Raw genomic sequence first — 26,718 nt, forward strand, 5'->3', positions numbered from 1 at the left:
AAGTGCTGGGCCAGAGGCTATGTATAAATATTTGCAATCCACATAAGATGAATCACTTTCCATTCCCACCAAGAAATTTATGAGAGTGCCTATTTCCTGTTCTGGTCAAACACTGTATTTCTTCATTTAGCAGCTCAGTGTGACCTAGTGAGTCCTTTATCTGTGCCAGGTTCTATTCCATTCCAAGCATCGGTGAACAAAATGGCCCAAATTTCCTTTCCTCAAGGAGTTTACATTCTAGTCAGGGAAAGTGGCCAATCAATGTGTAAATGAAAAATATAGCATTCCAGATAAAGGTAAACTCTGTAGAGAGAAGGAAAGCTTAAAAATGAGATAGTACCAAAGAAATTACATTTTTTTAAATTTATTTATTTAAGTAATCTCTACACCGAATGTAGGGCTTGAACTCACAACCCTGGGATCAAGAATAGCATGCTTTTCTGACTGAGATAGCCAGGCACCCTGGGTGTTGTAATTTTATTGTATTTGATTTTATTTTGGGAATTGCAATTTTAAATAGAATAGTTAGGAAAATCTTAACTAAGAAGAAAATATCTGAGCAAACCAAAAGGAAGGAGTAGCAACATTTGAACATATTTGGATAAAGCAAATTTATAAACAGAGAAAACACTAAAACATAATTGCTATGGTTTGGGTACAAGCCTGTATATTCAAGGAGCAGCAGGGGTGGGATTCTCTCCCTCCCCTCTGCCCCTCCCTCTGTGTGCCATGCATGCACAAGCATTCTCTCTCTTTCAAATAAATAGATAGATAGATAATCTTTTTTTAAAAACTATGGAATGAGCAAGCTTTAGGGGGGAGATGAAGAATTTTGTCTTTAATCTCCTAAAGCACTGAGATAGTCCATGTTAAAGAGAAACATTTGCATGTTGTCAGTACCTAGGTATCATTTATAGTAGCGAGAGGATGAGAATTCTAGGGAAATCTATTAGGGTAAGACTAAATATAGTAACATGTTGTAGTGGGTTGAATAGTGGCACCCCATAGCTATGTCCATATCCTAACCCCCAAGATCTGTGAATGTGACCTTGAGGTAGTTTTGGGTGACGTTGGGGTCCAGAGTCAATGGCTAAGAAATAATTCTTATTAAAGCATGGGGACAGGCCCTGTGGCAGAAAGAGATGCATTGCAAGTGGGAGGGGTGACTGATTATATACTTGTGAGTTGGGGGAGGTAAGGAAAAGGGTTTCCAAAAGGATTTTCTATCTCAAGTATTTGTTGGTGGGCTGCCAGTCTAAAGAAATTTAATTTTGTTTACATTCCCTTTTGTCTCTGTTTCCCACATCACTTGGGGAGGGGAAGGTGATGTTAGGGTTCTAGGAAATTGAGTTATAGGTCTCTTAAAGTTAGGTTATTAATAATGATTTTTCTTGATTATCACTAAGACATTTATAAATTGATGGAAACTCTTGTCCTGAAGAACTGTGATCTTTATCAGTTGACCATTTGTTTTTCCTTTCCCTTAGTTTCAGGGCAGCCAGAAGTGCCTGAGGAATGTCAATATATCCCACCAGGGAGTTAGGGGTGGGACCATGTCAGCTTGTGCTTTGTCCTCAGCTTTGTCCTTTTGCTCCCTCATCAACCTTACTTGGTAAAAGGGTCTTTGCAGATGAAATTAAGTTAAGGATCTCTATGTGAGATTACCTGGATTACCTGTGTGTAACCTAAATCCAATTTCAAATGTCTTTATAAGAGAAGATGAAAAGACATACAAGAGAAGGCCATGTAAAGACAGAGGTGAAGATTGAAGTTATGCAGCAACAAGCTAAGGACCCCTCAGTTTAGTTCTCTTTTTTTTTTTATCCTCTTGGGATCATCTTGATTTTTTTCCCCTGTCTTTTCATATGTCTTAAAATTTTTTGTTTTTGTTGGAAGTCAGACATTTTGTTTAGGACAGTAGGGTGCAGAAAAGCCTTAACCTAGCAGAACTGAGAATTCTTATCCTTAGAAGGTTTGCTTGCACAGTTAGTGCTTGGCTTGCATCTAGAATTTAGTTTTCCAGAGGGAGGTCCTGCTATCCTGATAAGAGTGGTTCACTATGCCTGTTTGTGCAAATCACACAGTTTATATTAAACACCTGCTTTCCTTCTGAAATTCTGGTATGCACACTTGGTAGAAGCTGCTATGCGACCAGCCCACAATAAAAACTCTAAGTTCTGAGTCTCTAATGAGCTTCTTCCCTGGTCGGCAACATTTCACATGTTTTGTCACAACTTGTTGCAAGGGAAATTAATATCTTGTGTGACTCTACTTGGAAAGGATCCTGGGAACTATGCATCTGGTTTTTCCTGGACTTTACTCCATGCATCTTTCCTTTTTGCTAATTTTGCTTTGTACTGTTTCACTGTGAGTTCTCCTAGTGAATCATTCAACTTTGGAGGGAGTATCGATCTTTTGGTCCCACAACACAGTAGTAACTGAGGAAAATAATTTTCATCCCTGAATGGGCACACTTTTCCTTTGGCAAAGCCTTTAGTGTGGAGTTTTAAGTTAATTCAACGAAGAGTTTTAACAACTAGCAAGATAAATTCATACAGTTTGATTTGCACTTATATAAATTTCAAAGAAATTTAGTGATCTAAATAGATAACTAACAACCAAGATATTTGTGGGGTCCCCCAATCCAATGGGGGCCACCAAATGTGGGGTAATCTGGTGGAAGCCAGAGGCACAGGCAGTGAAAGAATTCACCCAAGGCAGAACAAGGGAGATAGAAGTTTATTGACAGCAAAGCAGATTGCTGTGAGGCAGGGCTGGGGGGCTGTAGATAAGGGGAGAAGATGAGAAGGTAATGGAAAGTATGAAATTTTCTTTTCTGGTACCTGTAACCACCCATTGGTCAGCTAGTGCTTATGATTCTTTTCAGGTGGGTCTCCTGAAGGGCCTGTTTGTATTCAGCCAGGGAGTTACTGTGGACCCTTCTATCTTACTCAGGTTTCCATTGTTCAAGTTGATTGCCTAAAAGCGGCCTCTACAATATTTTTTACTGTAATAGTCAAGCGGAATAATGGTCAGCTAGGGACTGGGATCAGAAATATCGCATGCACAGACCATTTCTTCTTGAGATACCAACAATGTACTCTTCATGAGTATTGAGATACACTGAACTGACCGTACACATTCTATGCACTTTTCTTCAGGTATTTTACAATAAAAATATGTTTTGCACCTATTTTACAATAAAAAATATCTTCAAAAATTATTTTTAAAGGATGAATTTGAAAGGACTGGAAAAAGTTACTCCTCTGCCAGAAAGTTTAGACATACTGTCCATCTAAAGGATGAGGGAAAAGGAAGCAAATATTAAAAGCTGGCAAGCAGTAACATCAGGAAAAAAAAAAAAAAAGGCCGAGACATGAACAACATTTGCAAAACACCAATGTAAGCTTGAATATTAATTTAAACTATACTCTTTAATGGTAATTGGAAGATAAGAATAAGGAAAGGATTTGTTTGAAGATGTAAGGGATACTACACCTCGGTTAAAGGAGCTCCCAAGGCTTCGCAGAGAAGGGACCCTCCTGGGATCCGGCCCCTTCATCCCACCCCCAGGTCGATGCTTGTGGGATAAGAGAGATCCGCCAGGCCAGGCCAAGGCTCAGACGGGGGAATGGTAAGGACTTGCAGGTCGCTTGGCACTAACAGGACCTTTCTGTCACGCCGTATCAGTCAGATGGCCTCAGATGCCCAGAACGTGAACCCAAGCCGGGAAGAATTAACCCTTCCTTTGAGGTAGTTCTGGAACTCTAAACTACATTTCCCAGGGGCCATCGCGTCCAAGGTTACTTCCGGTAAAGGCCGCATTGGTTTATTGTCCATGTTCCCACACTTGGACACAAATTTGTGGAGGAGCGGCGTGGAGGCCTCGGTGGAGTTTTGCGTTCCAAACGCGGCCTGGAACTCATGGAAACCCTCTGCCCCGGATGTGAGCAGTTATGAGGACGACGGTCGTTGCCGAAGCCAAGACCTGTGAATTGAGATTGTCGGCTCTGGGCTCTGAAAGGCTGTCCAGGCACTGACTACATTTTTCAATGTCCACCATAGCCAAGGCAGCTTCCTGTCCGCGCACCAACGCTTTCAGGACCGTAGGAAGCATTGCGCCCGAGTGCCCGCGGAACATTCTTGTAGGGACCGCAGGGTCAGGTAAGAGAGTCTAAGACTTAGAAGCGAAATGACCCCTGAGGAGCCAAGGCCACTGGGGAGGACAGTGAGCAGTGAGGGACTAATGTTTCTGAGTCTCAGACTTTGCCAGCAAGAGGGTGTGGGAAAGAAGGTTGTAGGGAGCTGTGTATGTGTATGTCCGCTCCCGCGCGATCAGGATGGGATCTGTGTGTGCTTGTGCTACATTGTAACGGGAGCGGGATGTGGGGGTAATCGCTTAGGAGCTGTAGGTTTGGGGGCGTGTACGTGTGTGTGTTTGCATGCGCCCGATGGTGAGGGGAGCTGTAGGTGATTGTCATGACTATTCAGGTGTGACTGTGCTTGTATATGATTGTGACTGCACCATTGTATGCCTGACCGTATGTGTAAAGGTGGTAGCAGCAGCTGCGGAGCCAGAAACAAAGAATATTGCATTTAGTAACAATTACACTTGTTCCTAAATGTGTGGAGAGCAGTTTCTGTGGTGGCCATTAGTTGGGTTGAGTCGGGTAATATAGGATGTGGGGAGAGGAATAGGGGACAGTGTAGAGAACACATCCCAAGAATTTCTCTGTAAATATGAGCAGAGAAATAGAACACCAGCTAGTGGGGGTGGGGTGGGGAATGACAACGTTGCAGTATATTGGTGATAATGAGTCACAAGAGAGGGAGAAGTAGAAATACAGATAAGAATGAGTAAGCAAGGGCTTATCTGTGTGGATGTAGTGCAACTGCAAGAATAAGAGAGGGTAGTAGTGTTGCAGAGAGTGAGCGGTGAGCTCAGGTTTTCAAAAAAACAAGGAGCAATATCCTGTATTTGGTAGATGTCAGCAGCAGTGAGGTATATTATGAATAATCTCAGGGCATGAAATTCCAAACTAGAGATTTTTAGGAGGAGAAAAAGAGAAAAGTCTGAAAGTAAGAAGAACAAGGATGATACCCTCCCCCCCAGACCCAATGGCAAGAAGCTGCGGGGGTAGGGGGGTGCGGGTAGGAAAAGGAGATGTTGAAAAGGCTGCAGAGTCCTTTGGGGAGAGCCACGTTTCCCTTAGACCCAAACGTGAAGGGAATATTCAAAGAAATGCAAGTTGGATATAGAAGAGGGGTTTGTTATTAATTAATTATGAATTCCGGAGAGCATACTAAAAAGTGTCAAGATTTGGGGATGGCTGAAAAGGGGGTACATCCAACTGACTGGGTGGGAGTACAGTGTCTGAAAATAGAGATTATTAGAGAATCTAAGGTTTATGATGGACATAAACATGGATATAGGGAATATTGATGCTTATTCTGGGTTGGGTTCAAGACTGTTGGAGAGGAGGTGATAGAATAGAAAGAGGTGGATTTTTGAGTATCCATCAGGAAGAGAGGAGCCAAGGGCAGAAGTTTTAAGGGTCGTTGGGGTAGGCAAAGTCATCTCTCTGCAAAGATGTGTCCTAATCCCTGGAACCTGTGAATATTTTGCTTTACATGAAGGGCAAAAAGGACTTTGCAAACAAGATTAAGTTAAGGACCTTGAAATGGAGAAATTATCCTAGATTATCCAATTAGGCCCAGTGGATTCATAAAGTCAGTAAACCTTTCCCAAGGGTTTAGAGTCAGAGGGAGCTAGAATCAAAGAAGAATGATCAGAGATAACAAAATTGTTGGCTGAAGGAAGGGAACCAATGTTGGTGGCTTCTAGACTCTGGAACATAAGGAAATAAATAATTCTCCCTTAAAGCATACAGAAAGGAACACAGCCCTGCTGACACCTTGATCTTAGCCCTGTGAGAAACTCAGACTTTTGCCTAACTGCCTAAGCGTAAGGTAATAAATTTGTATTGTTTTAAGCCATTGTGTCTATGCTAATTTGTTGCTTAGTGATAGAAAACTAATACAGTGGTATAGTGTCTTAGCCTTAGTGCTATGGAAGGGGTCTTGAGTACTATGACATGAAGGGAATTCAGTCCCTATTGATAAAGTTGAGGAATTCAGGTAAGGCACATAGGCCCCCTCTTTGCTTGTAATTTCTAGTTTTACTGTGTTATGATGTATATATTTTTTATTTGATAGACAAAGATCACAAGTAGGCAGAGAGGCAGACTTCCTGCTGAGCAGAGAGCCCGATGCAGGGCTCGCTCTCAGGACCCTGGGATCATGACCTGGGCCAAAGGCATAGGCTTTAACCCACTGAGCCACCCAGGCGCCCCGTATTATGATATTTTTAATGTCAGAAGTTAATGAATTTTTCTTTGTGATCTAATATATGGCCTGTCAATAGTATTTGTTTTCCACTTAATTTGTCTTTGCTTGACAAAAATGCATTAAAATACTCTGTAAATGAAGTTTTATCTTACATAACCTGTAGCTTCTGCTTTATTAAAGTTGCTGCTGTTAGTTGATATATATTCATCATCATCATCATTATAATTATAATTATTTTTAGAGAGAAGGGGAGGGAGAGGTAAGAGGCAGAAAGCAGACCTTAAGCAGGCTCCATGCCCAGCATAGAGTCTGATGCAGGACTCGATCTCACAACCCTGAGATCATGACCTGAGCACAGATCAAGAGTTGGATGCTTAACCAACTAAGCCACCCAGGAGTCCCTAGATAGTCATCATTATTTATTGTGAATCATAGATTTTGGTATTTTAGCATGCTCAAGATCATAGCCCCTGTTTTTTTTTTTTAAATAAACAAATTGCTTTTCTTTTTTTAATTTTTTTTTTTTAATTTTTAAGTAGGCTCCACACCCAGTGTAGAGCCCAGTGGGGTTCTTGAACTCAACAACCCTAAGGAATAGACCTGAGCTGAGATCAAGAGTCAGACACTTAATCAACTCTACCACCCTGGCGCCATTGCTTTTTTGTGTGTGTGTTAGTTTGTATTTGCTCTTTATATTTTCCCCATATTTGTAAAATGAGTTTTTTATCAAAGTTTATCAGATATACAGCCAAGTGATGATACAATCAAAAATTTTCTGAAATTTTCGCTATTCTCTCTTTTAAGGTGGAAATATGTCGTATAGTAGTTTAGAAGACATTCTTGTGAAAAATACTCCCTAAGCTGTTGCAGCATAGAACTTCTTATATCCATTATACTAGAAGGACAGCTTGGCTGCATATAAAATCTTCAATTCTGTCATTTATTTTCCTACCTCACTATTTGGGGCTCTGAATTTAGCAGTGGAGAAGTGTTAACAAATAAATTTCCTTTTTCTCATAGGTAACTTGATATTTTTATCTTGATTTCCCATGGGTTTTAGACTAAAATTTTTGGCACTCAGTTCTGAATCATTTTTCCCTGAAGTATACTATGTCTTTCATTATGTAAATTCATGTTTTATCTCAGGAAATTACTTTTAATGTTAAAAATGTAGTTTTTAATATTCTCTTCCTTGATTTGGGTCTGCTTATTTGTAAGTTGGATTATCTCTGACTTTCATGGTTTTCTCCCAATAATTGTCATCTCTTTCTTTTTTTTATTTTGTTGTGCTCACTAGTTTCTGTATATTTTTTTTTATGATGAAAAAGAACTATATTTAGATTTAGCCAGCTAGACTCGGTTTAGATGATCCCAATTTTGTTGGCAACATCCAAGGCATCATAGTCAGGGGCCAGTCAAACATATGCCTTCTTCTCTCCATCAGGCCTGATCAAGGTGTTGACCTTGGCCACATCAATGTCATAGAGCTTCTTCATAGCCTGTTTGATCTGGTGCTTGTTGGCCTTGACATCCACAATAAACACAAGCATGTTGTTGTCTTCTATTTTCTTCATAGCTGACTCAGTAGTCATGGGGAGCTTGATGATGGCATAGTGATCAAGCTTCTTTCTCCTGGGGGCGCTCTTTTGAGGGTATTTGGGCTGCCTTCCAAGATCAGAATCTTGGGTCATGGGAACATAGGTGATGTGTGGATCTTTTTTTGTGTGACTGTGGAGCCTTTCAACACCACTTTCTTGGCCTTCAAAGCCTTTGCTTTGGCTTCGGCTTTGGGAGGGGCAGGGGCTTCCTTCTTAACTTTTTTCGGCGCCATCTTCGTAAAAGGGTAGTTTCTGTATTCTTTGTCCATGCACTTTCTGTGGTATTTGTCATACCTTGTGCTTATTTGTTCTTCATTTCTAAAGTGATTCAGCCTATGTCCTCTTTCACTTTTGTATTTAACGAACTCTCACTTATAGTCTCTCCCTCACTTCTTCCCCATTCCTGAAATCATTACAACATTTGTGCATGTAGTCCTGCCTCAGAGCTGTGATTATATCATAAATTATTATTTTTTTTACTCATACTGGAATGTTGGATAATAATTTTAATCTTCTCCGATGTCTTTTAGACAGTTTTCTTCATACATAGGGGTATTTTTAGCACTCTTTTCAAGCATATCTAACAATATCTTGGGACACAATGGTTCTAATTTTGTTATTTTTTTGGAAGGTGATAGATTATCTCAGAATAGCTATCACTGGTGCTTTCCTTGTGAAAAGGTAGTTTTTAGTTTCTTCTGCTTAAGAGTTCCTTCCTCTGTAACTACAATAAAAAACAATTTCTTTAAAATAGAGTTCCTTGGGGCACCTGGGTGGCTCAGTTGTTAAGCCTCTGCCTTTGGCTCAGGTCATGATCCCAGGGTCTTGGGATTGAGCCCCGCATTGGGGGGGGGGGGTCCCTGCTCAGCAGGAAGCCTGCTTCTCCGTCTCCCACTCCCTGTGCTTGTATTCCCTCTTTTGCTGAGTCTCTCTCTGTCAAATAAATAAAATCTTTTAAAAAATTAAAAAATAATAAAATATAGTTTCTCTACAGAGAAAGGGGAACCCTCTTGCCTTGTTTGTGAGAATGCAAACTGGTGCAGCCATTGTGGAAAACAATATGGAGGTTCCTCAAAAAGTTTAAAACAGAACTATCCTGTGACCCAGCAATTGCAATACTAGGTATTTACCCAAAGGATACAGAAATACAGATTCAAACAGCATTATCAATAATAGCCAAACTATGGAGAGATGCCAAATGTCCATCACCCAATGAATGGATAAAGAAGATGTGATGTGTTTATATATACAAAGGAATATTACTCAGCCATCATAAAGCATGAAATCTTCCATTTGCAACAACATGGATGGAGCTAGAGTGTATTACATTAAGTGAAGTAAGTCAGAGAAAGACAAATACTATATGATTTTACTTATAGGTAGAATTTAAGAAAGAAAGAAAGATGAATATATGGGAAGGGGAAATGAAAAAAAGGGGAGAGTAAAACAAGCTATAAAAAACTTAATGATAGAGAACAAACTAAGGGTTGACAGAGGGAGGTGGGGGAGGGATGGGCAAGATGGGTGATGGGTATTAAGAAAGGCACTTGTTAGGATGAGCACTGGGTATTGTATATAAGTGATGAATCACTGACTTCTATTCCAGAAGCCAATATTGCCTTGTATGTTAACTCCTAAAATTTTTTTTAAAGATTTTATTATTTATTTGACAGAGAGAGATCACAAATAGGCAGAGAGGCAGGCAGAGAGAGAGGAGGAAGCAGGCTCCCTGCTGAGCAGAGAGCCCAATGCGGGACTCGATCCCAGGACCCTGAGATCATGACCTGAGCCGAAGGCAGTGGCTTAACCCACTGAGCCACCCAGGCGCCCCTTAACTCCTAAAATTTAAATGAGAAATAAATAAATAAAATATGATTCCTTTGAACAGCCAGGTTTTTTTTGTAGTTCAGAACATAACCTGGTTCAGAAGGACTCCTACTATCAGTTCTGAGTTCCCCAGTGTCTTCTCCGCTGCAGTTAAAGAATATGCCAGGGGTGCTTAGCTAGCACAGTGGGAAGAGCATGTGACTCTTGATCTTGGGGTTGTGAGAGTTTGAGTCCCATGTTGGGTTATTGAGTTCACTTTTTATTTTTTATTTTTTTATTTTTTAGTTTTATTTTTAGGGAATACAACTAGGATCCTAACTTACTTGATGAGGCTGGTATTACCCAGATACCAAAACCAGACAAAGCATGGCTCATAAGAATTTGAGTGCAGGGGCACCTGCGTGGCTCAGTGGGTTAAAGCCTCTGCCTTCGGCTCAGGTCATGACCCCAGGGTCCTGGGATCGAGCCCCGCATCTGGCTCTCTGCTTGGCAGGTAGCCTGCTTCCCCCTCTCTCTCTCTGCCTGCCTCTCTGCCTACTTGTGATCTCTGTCAAATAAATAAAATCTTAAAAAAAAAAAAAGAATTTGAGTGCAATAAATCTCAACAAAATACTAGTAAGCCAAATCCAGCAACATATGAAATGAATTATACAGCATGACCAAGTGGAATACATCCCAGGAATGTAAGGTTGTCTGAACATCCAAAAATCAATTAATAGGATATATCGTATCAATAGAATAAAAAACAAATATCCCATGGTTATTTTAATAGATACAGAAAAAGCATCTGACAAAAGTCAATACCTTCATTTATGCTAAATGAGAGACACTAGTCACAGTAAGTTCACATATTGTATGATTCCATTCATATGAAAGTCCAGAATAGGGAAATCTATAGAGACAGAAGGTGAAATAGTGGTTACTTAGGACTGAAAGGGAGGGAGAATGAGAGTCACTTGGGTTTTGGTTTGGGCCAGGATTTCTGTAGACTCACTTTGACCTTTATTCAGGGAGAAAATGGCATTCTTAGTCCATTTGAAAGCTCTGAGGAAAACGTGACCTCTCATGATTCCTTCCTTCTAGCTCTGCTTTCTCAGGACTCTACTTCACCAGGAGAGGAGTCTAGAAGACTGATCGATTCTTGGAATTTTAAGTCATCATGGCCCATGTGAGTTGGAATTGCCTCTCGCCAAAATTAAAATCATTTATATCACATTGCTTGAATACTTTTATTTTTTATCCTTAAACTGCTTACTTGAGTCACTATTCATTGTGGTAAGTGGTATTCGTGAAACAGTCCACTGCCTTCCCTAGGTGTCCCTCTTCTCTCCAGCATGGCATTTAGCACCTCCCATGTCCCAATACTTTGGCAGAGCACTGAATGAGGAGAAATGCTTTCCCTTAAAAGAAATAGTGGAGACTATCTTTTCAAACCTGTGGCTTAACAAGGTGGAACTGAGTGGCTCAAAGGGATCACTACATGAAAACTTCTATTTACTCTGTAGGATGGGGTGTTTCAATCAGTAGAGGTGAGAGTTGGTGTTGGTTGGTATTCATTTTATTCATTGGCACTTTATCATGCTTTTAAATAGAGGATTGATGAAAGGTTAAGTTCAGAGAGATCTGGGATCTTGCCAGGAAATCAATGAGAGATTAATATTATTTTATTTATTTATTTATTTATTTATTTATTTATTTGACAGCGAGAGAGAGATCACAAGCAGGCAGAGAGGCAGGCAAAGAGAGAGGGGAAAGCAGGCCCCCCACCGAGCAGAGAGTCCAGTGCAGGGCTCGATCCAGGACCCTGACATCACAACCCAAGCCAAATGCAGAGGCTTAACCTACTGAGCACCCAGTCGCCCCTAGCGAGATTAATATCATAAACAAGACATGTGCTGATTGTCAGCTACTTATCCTAGAACCCAGTGATTTTATACAGTCCCACAGAAAATGGTATTCAGTTAAGAAGTGTGTCTTCTAAGAATCTTTTCAACTTCAGCTAACAGAAAATTCAACTAAAAGTAGCCTAAGGGGGGAAGCATTTATCACATAATAAATCTAGAGTTAGTCATGTAACCCTGGCATGGCATCCCAGCAGTATCAACAAAGAACTCTTAATTCTGGACTGCCATCCTGTTGTCTGGTGCTTGTCACTGGAAGGTCATAAGGACGTTGTGACTGAACAACTTAAGACTGTAAGAGTATATAGGCACTCAGCTTCAGTCACACTAATTTCCATGTCATTTCCCCCATACGACAGGCAGCCAACTTCAGTTTTTGCTCAGTGAGTATACTTCCTACAGTGCCCTTCTCATTTCTTCCCCCTTGTATCTAAAAGATTTTAAGATTTCACCATGATGCTTGTGTTGTTTGTTTCAGCAGTTGATGATGTTCAGGGATGTGGCTGTAGACTTCTCTCAGGAGGAGTGGGAGTGTCTGGACTTGGAACAGAGACATTTGTACAGAGATGTGATGTTGGAGAACTACAGTAACATGATCTCACTGGGTAAGATTCAGAACCTGACCCCAGAAATTTCTGATTTCTACATTGTGAATTTTTTAATTGTCTTTCAAGGATCTAAGGGAATTTCTGATTTCCTTCTGGGAAAATGGTTTATGCTTGGTAAGTTTGGGAACCTCCCATCTGCTCTATCCTTTAGAAATACTTCATGCCTTTTTCTTGCTGTTCCTATAATTGTCTCTCTTCCTTCGTAACTGAGGGACTAGATGCAGATTTTGAAATCTTTACCACATGGTTATTTCCTATTTCTTATCTCCGATCAGGACTTTGCATTTATCAGCCAGATGTGTTCTCTTTACTGGAGAAGGGGAAAGAGCCCTGGATGGTTTCTCAGGATGAGACAGGAGGACCTTGCCCAGGTGAGTGAGGGCTGAGCTGTCACAGGGAAACCATCACTGTAGATAAGAGCCCAGATGTTTAGTAAGGCAGCAGCATCTCTGAAATATTGGCCTCGAGTCTCCTCAAAGGATAAAAACCTGTGAGACCTAGAGTCAAAGAACTCTTCACCATGCATTTCTAAATGGCCCTTCTCTTCACCTCCAAATACCACTCCAATTCAAGGCTCTTCAGTTTCTTTCCCTCATGTTATAAAAAGGTAAGTGTCATTCTTTTTTTCCAGTAGTCAGCTTTGACACAGTTTCTTTCTCTCTTTTTTTATTTAGATATTTGTAAATTTCTTCATTTAGATATTTATAAATTTTTCCCCCCAAAAAATATTTGACCCTGTTTTTATCTTACCTACTATATCTTAAATTTTTCTTATTTTGCCTAAATTCTCCTTCCTTCTGCATTTCCTGCACTCAGCAATTTGTTCTTTTAACCAACATTTATTGATTTTCCAATTTCATTTTGGGATCAGAAGGGTTAACAAAGAGTAAATAATCTATTAAGAAAATTGTATTCTCTTCTGTGACTGGAACATGCCCATAAATTTTGGCAAAATAGGCTCTACATTAAGAGAGGGCCTGATAGGCTGCTTAATTGAAAATCAGGATAATAGGGGCACTTGGGTCACTCAGTGGGTTAAGCCTCTGCCTTTGGCTCAGGTCATGATCCCAGGGTCCTGGAATCAAGCCCTGTATTGGGCTCTCTGCTGAGGGGAGCCTGCTTCCCCCTCTCTCTCTGCCTGCCTCTCTGCCTGCTTGTGATCTCTGTCAAATAAATAAATAAAATCTTTTTTTTTTTTTTTAAAGATTTTATTTATTTATTTATTTATTTGACAGAGAGACATCACAAGTAGGCAGAGAGGCAGACAGAGAGAGAGAGGAGGAAGCAGGCTCCCTGCTGAGCAGAGAGCCCGATGCGGGACTCGATCCCAGGACCCTGAGATCACGACCTGAGCCGAATGCAGCGGCTTAACCCACTGAGCCACCCAGGCACCCAATAAATAAAATCTTTAAAAAAAAAATCAGGATAATAGGTGAAAGTGGCTTCTGGTTACAGTGAATAGTGAGCGGCAGAAGAGAGTTAAAAGCTAATGGAGGACAACAAAGAGAGTGCAATGTCATAAAAGACAAGTCCTGGCTGTCAAGAGGAAACAAGGCAACAAGGCACATATTTGGCAAGTTGAGGCTAATTGATGAATTTTCTATTATGGGCAGGACTCAGATTGAAATAACATACTCTTGGAGCTTTTTTTTTTTCCCCCACAGTACGCTAATTGTTTATTTAGGCGTTTTTTGTTGTTGTTGTTTTTTTAATTTGAAATATCAAGGAAAGAAAATAAATTTTATTTCCTTATTAGAATCATGTTTTTAAATTCCAGAGGTTATATTTGTTTTAAAATCATTCTTTTTCTGAGCTATCAATACCTGAAACAACTTGAATGAATCTCCAGGATATTGTGCTGAATGAAAAATGCCAAAGGTCACATGCTAAATGAATCCATTTATAGAACATTTTGGAAATCACTAAATTATAAAGATTGAAAATATTATATATATATATATATTTTTATTATATGTAATATACACTATATTATATATATATATGTATATTATGTCTGTTTGCATTCATATTATCTGGTTATTTATTTAATTTTGTGCCAGATAGCGTTTGCAAAACGTTGTGGTAAAACTGGTAAAACTATTGCCTAAAGGACCTTCCTTCATAGAGGATTATTTGCTTCTATCAGGTACCTGAAGGCATGAACATTTTGGTTGCTTTCTCAATCCATCACCCTCCTGAGTCACTGAGATGGTTTGAAACTGAGCTATAGTTCCTGTATAGGTCTACCTCTGTTTTACCCATACTCCATGATTATAGCCCTTCCATTGTATCTAAACACGATGAATGTTTAGGACTGCCCTGTTGACAGACCCTGGTTACTAATCTCTATCTTCTCAGCCCCTAAGATAAGGTCTGTCAGTCTCTAAGCCAAATGCTAGTATCAGTACAATACGAATAGTAAAAATTGGCTGAGCCCTTCAGTATGTTCAAATAATAGTAGTTGAGGTATTTTCTTGTTTTGTTCATCTAAAATATTTTACCAGTAAGTTTGATATCCAATACAGATTTGGTAGAGAATTTATAAAATAACCACAGATGAAATCTGACAATTTCATCAGATCTGGCACATATAAAAAATGAGTCACAGGGGCACCTGGGTGGCTCAGTGGATTAAGCCTCTGCCTTCAGCTCAGGTTGTGATCCCAGGGTCCTGGGATTGAGCCCACATCGGGTTCTCTGCTCAGTGGGGACTCTGCTTCCCGCCCCCACCCCCACCCTGCCTGCCTCTTTGCCTACTTACGATCTCTCTCTCTGTCAAATAAATAAATAAAAAATAAATATTTTTTAAAAAAGAGTCACAGAGTGGTCCTGCTTGTTCCCAGCTCATGCCAGACTCTTTGCCCTTGGCAACTTCTCAAACCATTTTCTTTTTTGAACTATCACCCATAATTATGTCCTTTAACCTAAATGCAACATACCTTTGTTACTGAGTTCCTACTCTCTGTTAATTCTAGACTAGATTACTTCCCACATACTAGACTGATATTCTGTTTCCCAACATTACTGTTTTTAAGCTCAGAATTATATAAAACATTCATCATAGTATCTTCCAAAGTACTTGAAAATTTGTAGATACTTTATAATATTTTCAGTGGCTTTGCATAGACAGCAAAGAAGAGACCTAGGGAAGGGCTTGAAAGCATAAAGCAGAATGGATGAACAATACAGCTATTCTTAGGAAGACAAAAGCAACTTGGTGGAGTCATGTGACAGAAAGTTGAACTTGGCTATGCACTGTGGAGGAAATAAGCAGGGTGAAGTCTTCACTTGTACAAAGGCAAATTGAAATATGATTAAGTAAGCATGATTACATTTCTGCATATTTGTCTTTGAGTTAGTTTAGATATACTTTTATTTCCTTCTATCTGTACAGAAAGTAATATGGAAGCAGTATATGTACTCATTTCAATAAAGATGGAAGTGACATTAATCCTATGATTAAATGATCCCAATTGTGCCTCCCAGTACCTGGTTTTGCAAGATCCTTTATTCTATCCTAAATTCTCCCCATTTCTTTCTTCCTTTTCTTTTTTCTTTCTTTCTTTCTTTCTTTCTTTTTTTTTTTTTTTTTGGTCTTGTAATGTATTTTTTAGTTATTTTCTTTCTTTTTTTTTTTTATAAAGATTTTTTTTTTATTTATTTGACAGACAGAGATCACAAGTAGGCAGAGAGGCAGGCAGAGAGAGAGGAAGGGAAGCAGGCTTCCCACTGAGCAGACAGCCCGATGTGGGGGCTCGATCCCAGAACCCTGGGATCATGACCTGAGCTGAAGACAGAGGCTTTAACCCACTGAGCCACCCACGCGCCCCTACAGAATTATTTTCTTAATGCCTAACATATGCTAAGGGTTGATTTACCATACTGAGTGAAACAGTCTTATCTTTACACTGGCGTTTCATGACTGGGTGGTACTTTAATAATGATGTTTTTAATTTAACTACTCAGATGAATTTCAGTAAAACAAAGCTTTTATATATCTAATAACCTCAACTTTTATTAGTTCTCTTAAATTTCTATTTATTTTTTGCCCTTTTTTCATATTGCCCAGAATCTGAGAATTTGTTAAGTCATTCACTTGTGTGCCTTATGTATTTTAGGATTTACTTTTTCTTCTTCTTCTTTTTTTAAAATTTTATTTATTTATTTGACAGAGATAACAAGTAGACAGGAGGCAGGCGGGGTGGGGGGGAAGCAGGGTCCCTGCTGAGCAGAGAGCACAATGCAGGGCTCTATCCCAGGACCCTGAGATCATGACCTGAGCCGAAGGCAGAGGCTTAACCCACTGAGCCACCCAGGCACCCCTATGATTACTTTTTATATCTACATTAGACATTTTGTTTGTTTTTGGACAGTAAAACAGTATGAATTTATTTTCTTGTTTTTCAGACATGCAGTCCAGATGTCAGAGCAAGAAGTTATCACCAAAAAACATCACTTTTGAGAGAGAATTGACTCAATTGGAAATTTGTAAAAAATACAGCCTTGAATATTTATGTTTTAGGGGTGATTGGGAAAGCAAAGATCAGTCTGAAACACAACAGGAAAATCAGGAAGAATGTTTAAAGCAGGTTATACTCACCAATGAAAAAATGGCCACTTTTAACGATCACACAGCTTTTAACATACATCACAAAGAGAATACAGGAAAGAAACTGAATGAATTTAAAGAATGTGGGAAAGCCTTTCCTTCTGGCTCAGACTGTACTCAACATCAAGTAATTCAAACTAGGGAGAAATTTTGTGAAGAATATGAGAAAACCTTTCTTTCTGACTCAGAACCTACTCAATATCAGACAGTTCATGCTGCTAAGAAAACATATGAATGTAAAGAATGTGGGAAGGCGTTTAGTTTGCGTTCAAGTCTTACTGGTCATAGGAGGATTCATACTGGTGAAAAACCTTTTAAGTGTAAGGAATGTGGGAAGGCCTTCAGATTTCATTCTCAACTTAGTGTCCATAAGCGTATTCATACTGGCGAGAAGTCTTATGAATGTAAGGAATGTGGGAAGGCCTTTAGTTGTGGCTCAGATCTTACACGACATCAGAGAATTCATACTGGAGAAAAACCCTATGAATGTAATGAATGTAGGAAGGCCTTTAGTCAGCGATCACATCTTACTAAACATCAGAGAATTCACACTGGTGAAAAGCCTTATGAATGTAAGGAATGTGGAAAAGCTTTTACTCGTGGCTCACACCTGACTCAACATCAGAGAACTCATACTAGTGAGAAATCTCATGAATGTAAGGAATGTGGAAAAGCCTTTATTCGTGGTTCAAATCTTGCTCAACATCAGAATGTTCATGTAGGCAGGAAACCCTATGAATGTGAGAAATGTGGAAAAGCCTATATCTGGAGTTCACACCTTGCTCGACATCAACGAATTCATACTGGTAGGAAACCTTATGAATGTAAGCAATGTGGGAAGACATTTATTTGGGCCTCGTATCTTGCTCAACATGAGAAAATTCATAATGAGAGGAAACTCTATGAATGTAAGGAATGTAGAAAGACCTTCCTTCATGGCTCAGAGTTTAATCGACATCAAAAAATTCATACTGGTGAGAGAAACTATGAATGTAAGGAATGTGGAAAGACCTTTTTTCGTGGCTCAGAACTTAATCGACATCAGAAAATCCATACTGGAAAGAGACCATATGAATGTGAAGAATGTGGAAAAGCCTTTCTCTGGGGTTCACAACTTACTCGACATCAGAGAATACATACTGGTGAGGAACCTTATGTATGTAAAGAATGTGGGAAATCTTTTATCTGGGGTTCGCAACTTACAAGACACAAGAAAATTCATACTGACACAGAATCCTATGAATGTAAGGAAAGTAAACAGATCTTTGGTCACCATCCATATTTTACTGAACAGAAAATTCACAATGGTGATAATCTCTATCAATGGAAAGACCATGGGAACACCTTTAGTCAGGACTCAGACTTTGTTAAACACCAGGATATTTACACTTTTGAGAAATCCTATGAATATAAAAATTTTGAGACATCATTTTCTCCAAGCTCTCACTTTATTTCACTCTTATAAAATCTTAATGATATAAAAATATAAGAAAGTCTTTATTCATGACTAATTACTTGATGTCCAATAATTGCTTCTTTTGAGAAACCCCACAAGTGTAAGTAATACTGAAAAACTCTGTCAGAGTACACAACACACTCAACAGCAGAGAATTCATAATGCAATCTGCATTAATACAGGAAAGCATTTACTGAATGGTTTTCCATTTGGAATATCAGAGTAAAACCCTATAAATAAGATGACACTGTGAATCTCTTCTGAATCATTTTTAAAACATTCTCCACATCATTGATATTATGCTGCATAGAATTTAAATCTAACTCACATAGGGCAACCTTCCATCACTATTTAAATCTTGTTACACTTTCATAAAATTATACCAAAGGTGAATTTCTCTTATGTAATTAATCTTGGAAAGCCTTGACTATGTCATTCACCTTCTTTGGTATGCCTTAGTTCCAACAAATCTTATCTGTATTTTTTGGAAAGTAACTCAAATCTGTGTCTGTTTGCTTATTTATTTGATTATAAGGGTTAAATGAGCTTGACTACTTAAATGACATCATGACCATCATTAATTTTAGTATTGGACCATTTCTATGAGAAAGACCTTGACAGTATAATGAATATAAACAAATATGCCAATAAGATACATGTCTTATGGAACAGTAGGATAATTCTGAAGAAAAACCAGTAAAACAGAATGAAGGGATGAAAGCTTTGAATCAGTATTCGTTTGCTGCACCAAAAAATCCATACTATAAAGAAAGCCTTATCGTTTTAATAAAAGTGGGGTTGTTGAATGCCCAGCAATGTTTTTTGTTTTGTTTTTAAAGGCATTTAGGGGACGCCTGGGTGGCTCAGTTGGTTAAGCTGCTGTCTTCGGCTCAGGTCATGATCCCAGGGTCCTGGGATCAAGTCCTGTATCAGGCTCCTTGCTCAGCAGGGAGCCTGCTTCCCCCTCTCTCTCTGCCTGCCTCTCTGCCTGCTTGTGCACTCTCTATCTGACAAACAAATAAATATTTTTTTAAAAAACAAAGGCATTTGGAAGTGATCTGTCTCTAACAAATTTCTAAAGCCAAATGTCCTATTCATTTATCACCACAATTAAGATTTAGAAATTAGAAAATGGCAAAATGAATTCCGACCTCTTGGAAATGGATTACTTCATATATAAATAATTATCAAAGTAATAAGCAAATCCAAAGGGAAATTATAGGCTATTTAGTTGTGAATGATAATGAATCTCATATATCAAATCCTATGAACATGATCATGGCAGTTCTCAATGGCAATTACTCTGTGTATGTAACTGAAACAATTAAGGGCAGTTTACTCCTTGTCACCACTATATCTCCGGCACTTATGACAGTGCCTGTCATGTTGTGGAGTCCAAATATTTGTCAAATAATGATTACTGAGGTAAACAAGCTAGTGCCCCAATGGGCATTTGAATTAATGGAAAGTTTTGATGAAAATAAAGCAAAAATCATAGAATAAAGAATAATAAAAAGTAGGGTGTTTTTTTTTTAAATTTTAAGTTAAAATGTTTCTTTGAAGAAAACTATTATTACTAGGCTTTGGCAATGCCTTCCCATTATGATAAGAAAGGAGAATTCTGGTATATGTTTTAGAGGATATTTTTCATGGTCATATAAATATATATAAACCTTACGAGACCCAACTTTTAAATAGAGTATGGTTTGTTTTCTAGGAAAACACTTTAAATGATTAAATTTTAAGAGTAACTGAAAGGGGCCAAAAAAACTTAGTAATTGGATAAAAAATCTTTAATAATCTTCAAAAATCATGTAGGAACATTGTACAGATAATTGTACAGGCTACCCCCTGAAAGACAGAAGATCCTTTGGAAAAATTCTGAGTAGATGCTAAAAGATGAACAATATTCTGATAATAAAATTAGATACGGAGTAGCCCTTGAAAAACAAATCCCAAAGTAATTTCACTCGTGAACATACATAGAAAAAAACTAACACAGTAGTCATATGATACTTACCAAGAACGTTTAAACTCTGATATGGATGGGTGATAATTCTGTAGTTTACACAAAACTGAAAGATAGCAATGATGAAGATGTACCTTTATCAGTTCAGTACTTAATTTATTCTAAGAGTATCTTCTTGGTAGCTTTTAGTATTACATAAGTTAAAGAATGTTGAGTTTATATACATGTATTTAGCACATTTATAATTCAGTTCTTTAACAGTAACTAAATAGTATTAGGGAACAGTAATTCCCTCCAAAATTATTGTCTTCTGTGGAATTTCTCAACTCACATGGTAAAAATGAAATTTTTTTCTTAAATTACTTTGTAATAAACCAGCCATTTTCATTCATGCTTACTATTTTTTTAAGGTGATGAATATATTGAGAAAAATAACTTTTTGGACATCCATATACAGTAAATGTGGGGCTTTCCTTTTTCCTTTCACCTTAACTTCTGTGTTGAGTTTAGTATCTGTGTGCATATCGGGTACTTCTGTCTCCATTGTGAATTCCTGGATCTCCCTGAATGCCGCAGGTACGTTTCTTGAACCCCTTTCCATTGGTATGTTTGTGAATTTGGATAGTGTCTTCTCTAGTCTACCTTAGAGATGACAGAACATTCCTCAGTTTTTCCCTAATCACCTTTCTTTGCAGTAACCATTCTGCTAGAATCATTTTGGGAAAGAATTTTTAATAATTACTATTTGCACAGTTGGATAAAATTTATGGGAAAGAAAATTAAATAGATTTATCCTTGGCAGTTTAACATGAGATGAACTCCCAACAAATCAAGATATCTAAATGTAAAAAATATTTTTTAAAAAAGAAACTTTATTAGCACTATATGGGTAAATTCCTTTATAGTCCCGAATGGAGTTATCAACAATTATGACTCAAAAATCCAGAAGAAGGGCACCTGGGTGGCTCAGTCATTAAGTGTCTGCCTTCATCTCAGGTCATGATCCCAGGGTTCTGGGATGAATCCCCACATCAGGCTCCCTAATCAGCAGGAAGCCTGTGTCTCCCTCTCCCAATTCCCCTGCTTGTGTCCCCTGTCTTGCTATCTCTCTCTCTCTAAGTGTCAAATAAATAAAGCTTTCTTTTTAAAAAAAAATCCAGGAAAAATAAAGAAGGAAAAAAGTAGTTTTATAGGACTAAATGTTAATGGAGAATGACAAAATGGAGATATTTGCAACTATATCACAGACTAATATTCCTAAAGAGTCTAAAAATTGAGATAAGAATGAAAGTTACACACACTAAGATACCACTTCATCCCAATCAGATGGGCAAAAATAAAAAAGTGTATTTATATACTCCATTGGCAAGACTAGAAAAACAAGGACTTTCAAATTGCTGATGAAGATGGAAAATAGTACAGTTCATATAGGAGGGAATCAAGTAATGTCCATGTGTAGTCTCATGCATTTATCATAAGACCAGCAACCTTGCTTCTATCCCAAATATACACTGGTAAAATTACAAAATGTGGTATACACAAAGGAATTTTTTAAAAACACTATTTGTGGGGTGCCTGGATGGCTCAGTGGGTTAAGCTTCTGCCTTCGGCTCAGGTCATGATCCCAGGGTTCTGGGATCAAGCCCCACATCAGGCTCCCTGCTCAGCCTGCTTCTCCCTCTCTCTCTGCCTCCTCTCTGCCTACTTGTGATTTCTCTCTCTGTCAAATAAATAAATTTTTTTTAAAACTCTTTATAAAATAAAAAAAAGACACTATTTGTAAATGCAACAAACTGGAAACAACCCAGATGACCAGCAAAAGACTGGCTGAATTAATTATATGAATATACAGTGGGATATTGTGTACCTCTGTTCTAGGGAGTGATCTTCAGGATATGTTAAATGAAAAATAGGTAAGTTCAAAATTATATGTAATTATGCTAATATTTGTGAAACAAGAGAGGAATACAGTATATGAATGTACTTTCAACAAGAAATCTCAAGATGAAACAACAGTTAGGAGAGGGCAAGGATGAAAGATAGTTATCTTTGGTTATACCTTGATTTCTATTTTGACTTCAGACCCATGTAGATATTTTATTTTAAAAATTAAGTTGGGACAGTTGGCTCAGTTGGGTTAAGTGTCCCACTCTTGAGGTCAGCCCAGGTCATGATCTCAGGGTTATGAGATCATGCCCTGTGTCATGCTCCACACTCAGTGGGGAGTCTGCTTGAGATTCTCTCTCTGCCCTTACCACCCCCCCATTCATGTGCTTTCCCTCTCTAAAATAAAATCTTTTTAAAAAAATGAAGTCAAATGGAAACAGCAAACCTATATATCAAAAACAATGAATTTGATTCCACATCATGCTATAGCCTTTCCTAGTCTTGTTAATAGTAATATTGGATTTTAGGTGAGTCCAAAATTAATTACGTAACTTAATTTCATTTTACATAACTTAATTTCAGATTTTTTTAAAAAGAAAAACATAAAGAAGTAAAATATCTTAGTCTTTCATTTGAATTGGAAGTATGTATTTCTTACCTCTGTCTGCCAAAGGATTCAAAAGCTTTCATGACACAGAAGCAGTGAGCTCCCCAACTATCCAGACTGTAGTTTTCAAATTCTGTTTTCTATTAAAAAAAAAAAAGAAGCAAGGGCTCCTTGAAGAAATGACGTAAGATAGGTCAAGGGTAAGAAATGTATATATGGTTATCATGAAACATCTTATTGTGCCTAAAAGCAATAAAGTTATCAAAGACCATAGGATCATCAACCAAAAGAAACTGACCAAAAATAGAATAATTTAAGCATCAAAAACTATTGCACTGGGTTGAAACCATGATTGTAGGTAAAACTTCCTAAATTCAAAATGAAAAAATGTGATAGAGCCCTTTATGGGGTTTGCCAGCGTAGTAGTTCATTCTGAAATTTCAATAAGACACAGAGCCAGGCATTTATCATGATTTTTCTGTACAGGCTATAATCAAATAGAGGAAATTTTATTATAAAATAATTAGCTAATATATTCAGAAAGAATGACAGGATTAGAAAGTTAAATTTGGCATCCTTTAATAAAATAATGGATTTAGCAACAATCCATAATAAATGGGTGACTGGGAATTTCAAAAGGTAATCAGGTTGACAACTAGTTGGCCAATCTTAGCAAAAATAAATTAGAGCAATATGGTATTAATATGCCTCCTAATACGATGCCATAGAAAGTAGAAAGTACTACTTAAGATATATTTCCCAACATTGAACCTGCATTATTTTAGCCTCTTGATCTAATTGCCAGTTGATAGGAAATAAAATGAATTTAAAAACCCTTTAAGTGGTATAGTGAAGATCACAATTGGCCAAATCAGAATGTGGAAAATTCTACAGGACAAGTAACTAAATTTCTTCAATAAATTAGTGTGATTGTAAGGAGGGAAAGAAAGGAAGAATTTCCTTTGGAAATTCTTTGGAAATCCCCTGGAACGTTCTTGGGTCCAGCCTTGAACAGATAACTGAATAGATATTTTAAGGAAGTCATGAAAAATTGAACATGGATTGGGTATTAGATATTAAGTAATTTTGTTAATGTGGTTGGATGTGGTAAAGAGAGTGCAGTTATTTCAAATGGAGATCTTTATTTGCCAGACATATTAAAGGGTTTGTGAGTGAAATGATATGATTTGCATTTAGATACTCCAGAAAAAATTAGGGGATGTAGTAAAGAAGAAGGAGGAGGGGGGGGGGAGGGGGAGGAGGGGGGGAGGAGGAAGTGGGGGGGAGAAGAAGGGCAGCAAAGTATGAATAGTTGTCTATACTCTTTTCTTTTAGTGCATGTTTTAAATTGTTCATAATTTTTTTTAAAAAAACTTTTAAAATAACTACTCTCTCCCAAAAGGGAATATGCATAGTCATTGCAGTGGTTATTCCTCTTCTCTAGTCATAGTTCCACTCTAGTTTAAGCTACAATATATATTTTATCTTTAATCACCATCAAAAGACCTTATATAAATCAGGATCAAGAAAGAGGGAAAGGGAGGAAATATGCACACACACACACACACACACACACACTCATACACACAATCAGGGAAGAAAGAATGTAGAGCTACTGTAGTTCTTTTAACAAGTCTTGAGATTGTAATCAGTATTTAATACTTCCTTCAGATATTTATTTCATGTTTTCTTCCTTAAAAGCATCTCAGATTGTATTCCCTCTCTGTTCAACATTTTGTTATGAAAATTTCAAACATACAGAAAAGCCAACAGAATATTACAGTAAATTCTGTATGCCCACTACCTAAACCTACTACCAACATTTTACTATACTTTCATCTGGGAGTTCTCTTTGGGTTGATTAAAAACCTCCATTCCTGAAGGATCTGAGCTTTTATTCATCCCCTCTCTTTGGAGTTGCTATTGTAATCATAAATTTTTGTTAGTGGGTAGCAAATCTGTGGATATCATTCCTTGACATATTTCCTTTCCTCTTTGTCAGTAGCCTGAAGGGCCCCCAATGTCAAAAGGGCAGGTTCAGACATAAGGTCATGTATTGAAAGAACAAATATCACCAACCAGTTAATGATGAATGATTCAACATGTGCGGGCATATATTGTCCTATGGTTAGCCATGCAGTCTCTCCTAGGATCCAGCAGCAAGGTAGAAGCTGTTTAATAAGGTAAAAGTAGGCACGTGGAAGAGGTTTGTGTTTCAAAATTGTAGGAGTCTTCTCTTGGTTCTCCTATTAAGGAAAGAAAGAAAAAAATTTAAATGGACATTTACAATAGCATTAAAAACTGATAGTAATAAATAGAACAAAAGATGTTTGGGGTGCCTGGGTGGCTCAGTGGGTTAAGCAACTGCCTTTGGCTCAGGTTATGATCCCAGGGTCCTGAGATGGAGCCCCACATTGGGGTCCTTCCTCAGTTGGGAGCCTACTGTTCCTCCTGCTTTTGCTTGCTCTCTGTCTCTGTATCTCCCTCTGTGTGTCAAATAAATAAATAAAATCTTTTTTTAAAAAGGTGTTTAAAACGTCTATACAGAAAACTATAAAAGCATATTGAGGGAAAATTAGAGACTTGGATAAAGTTAGCTGTATACCTCAATGTGTGGAAGTATCAATATTGTAGAGTTGCTAGTTATCAAACTAGAGATCAAGCAAACTCAATACAAAAATCACAACAGAAAAATTTTTAAACAACCAGCTGATTTAAAAGTTTATATGGAAATACAAAGTGTCATAAACAAGCAAGACACTTGAATAAGAACAACGTGGGAGGACATTCAATATACACTAAAACATAAGTGTATAGATAATAATACAATACGGTATCATATATATGGATAAATAGACCAGTGAAACCAAACAGGATCTGAGAAATAGATCCATGCTTACAGGGGCACTTGAGATATTGAGGCAGAAATGCAGAGCTCTGGGGAATAAACACCTCTTCAATAAATTGTTCTAGAACAACTGAGTATCCATTTAAGAATGCAATTGGGCGGGGCGCCTGGGTGGCTCAGTGGGTTGGGCCGCTGCCTTTGGCTCCGGTCATGATCCCAGGGTCCTGGGATCGAGCCCCACGTCGGGCTCTCTGCTCAGCAGGGAGCCTTCTTCCTCCCCTCTCTCTCTGCCTGCCTCTCTGTCTGCTTGTGATCTCTGTCTGTCAAATAAATAAATAAAATCTTAAAAAAAAAAAAAAGAATTCAATTGGGCAACTGTGAAATACAATAAAAATGTGTTCCAGATGGATTGATGACTTTACAACAAAAGACAAAAATAACATTTTTAGAAAACAGCTAAGACTATTTCATAAGAGAAAGTATTTTAAATATAACTATAAAGGAATAGTGTTCTCTATTTGCATTAAGTTCATTAATTCTGTTAATCAACAGTCAACTTTAAAAGAGTGAACAGTTGATTGCCACTGGCCAAGATGGAGAAATTGGCCAAATAACTAAAAATTATAGGTGAAACCATGGTTTTCAAAACACTGAACACCTTGAAGTGTCCAATTCCAGTGAAGGACAGTGATATCCGAAGATCATGAGGTTAGCCCTATGATTGCCCAGCTTATGAATGGGAGGGATAACCAGGCAGAGCCCAGTTGTTCCCTCTTGTTGATGATGGGATGATGAGGCCAATGTGGTCTGAGTTTACAGGACAGAACACCAAAGATGTCCTGAGATCAGCAGAAGATTTCCCTTAAGTTCAGCTAAATACTAATCAATACATTTATGTGAGGAAACTACCTGAAGCCAGGGGGATATCACCACCTGAAAGAATTGGAGGGAACAATTCTCAGAACTCACAGAGGTCCTGATGTAATTCCTGCTCCCAACAGTCAAAGTGGACAACCTGACCTCAAATAATGAAGTAGAGTACTCAGAGGATTTTACCTTA

The 26,718-nt window shown here is 38.1% G+C and overlaps 2 protein-coding genes and 1 long non-coding RNA gene across 5 annotated transcripts in view; 1 reads left to right on the forward strand and 2 right to left on the reverse strand.

Moving 5' to 3' along the window:
* The window catches only part of LOC116579809 (zinc finger protein 345), a 93,653-nt gene that overhangs the window by 28,375 nt on the left and 38,560 nt on the right, over positions 1–26,718 (reverse strand). The gene's annotated exons all lie outside the window — the stretch shown is intronic.
* ZNF790 (zinc finger protein 790) lies at positions 3,813–19,235 on the forward strand. Of its 3 annotated transcripts, none has more exons than XM_032325601.1 (5): positions 3,813–4,164; positions 10,857–10,941; positions 12,153–12,279; positions 12,558–12,653; positions 16,690–19,235. In XM_032325601.1, the coding sequence occupies exons 2-5, from the start codon at positions 10,933–10,935 to the stop codon at positions 18,354–18,356; spliced, it is 1,899 nt and encodes a 632-aa protein (XP_032181492.1). In that variant the 5' UTR covers positions 3,813–4,164; positions 10,857–10,932; the 3' UTR covers positions 18,357–19,235. The 3 variants fall into 3 exon arrangements, with proteins under 3 accessions (XP_032181492.1, XP_032181494.1, XP_032181493.1); XM_032325603.1 differs by having other exon boundaries at positions 3,814–4,164; positions 12,156–12,279; XM_032325602.1 differs by lacking the exon at positions 3,813–4,164 and adding an exon at positions 9,244–9,283.
* Positions 10,357–24,921, reverse strand: LOC116579831. The gene is made up of 3 exons (XR_004281436.1): positions 24,890–24,921; positions 22,862–22,950; positions 10,357–10,665 (listed from the first exon to the last, which is right to left on the reverse strand). It is a non-coding gene; the product is annotated as an uncharacterized LOC116579831 (long non-coding RNA).

This window comes from Mustela erminea, chromosome 19 (genome assembly GCF_009829155.1).
Source record: "Mustela erminea isolate mMusErm1 chromosome 19, mMusErm1.Pri, whole genome shotgun sequence".
In the NCBI taxonomy this organism is placed as follows: Eukaryota; Metazoa; Chordata; class Mammalia; order Carnivora; family Mustelidae; genus Mustela; species Mustela erminea.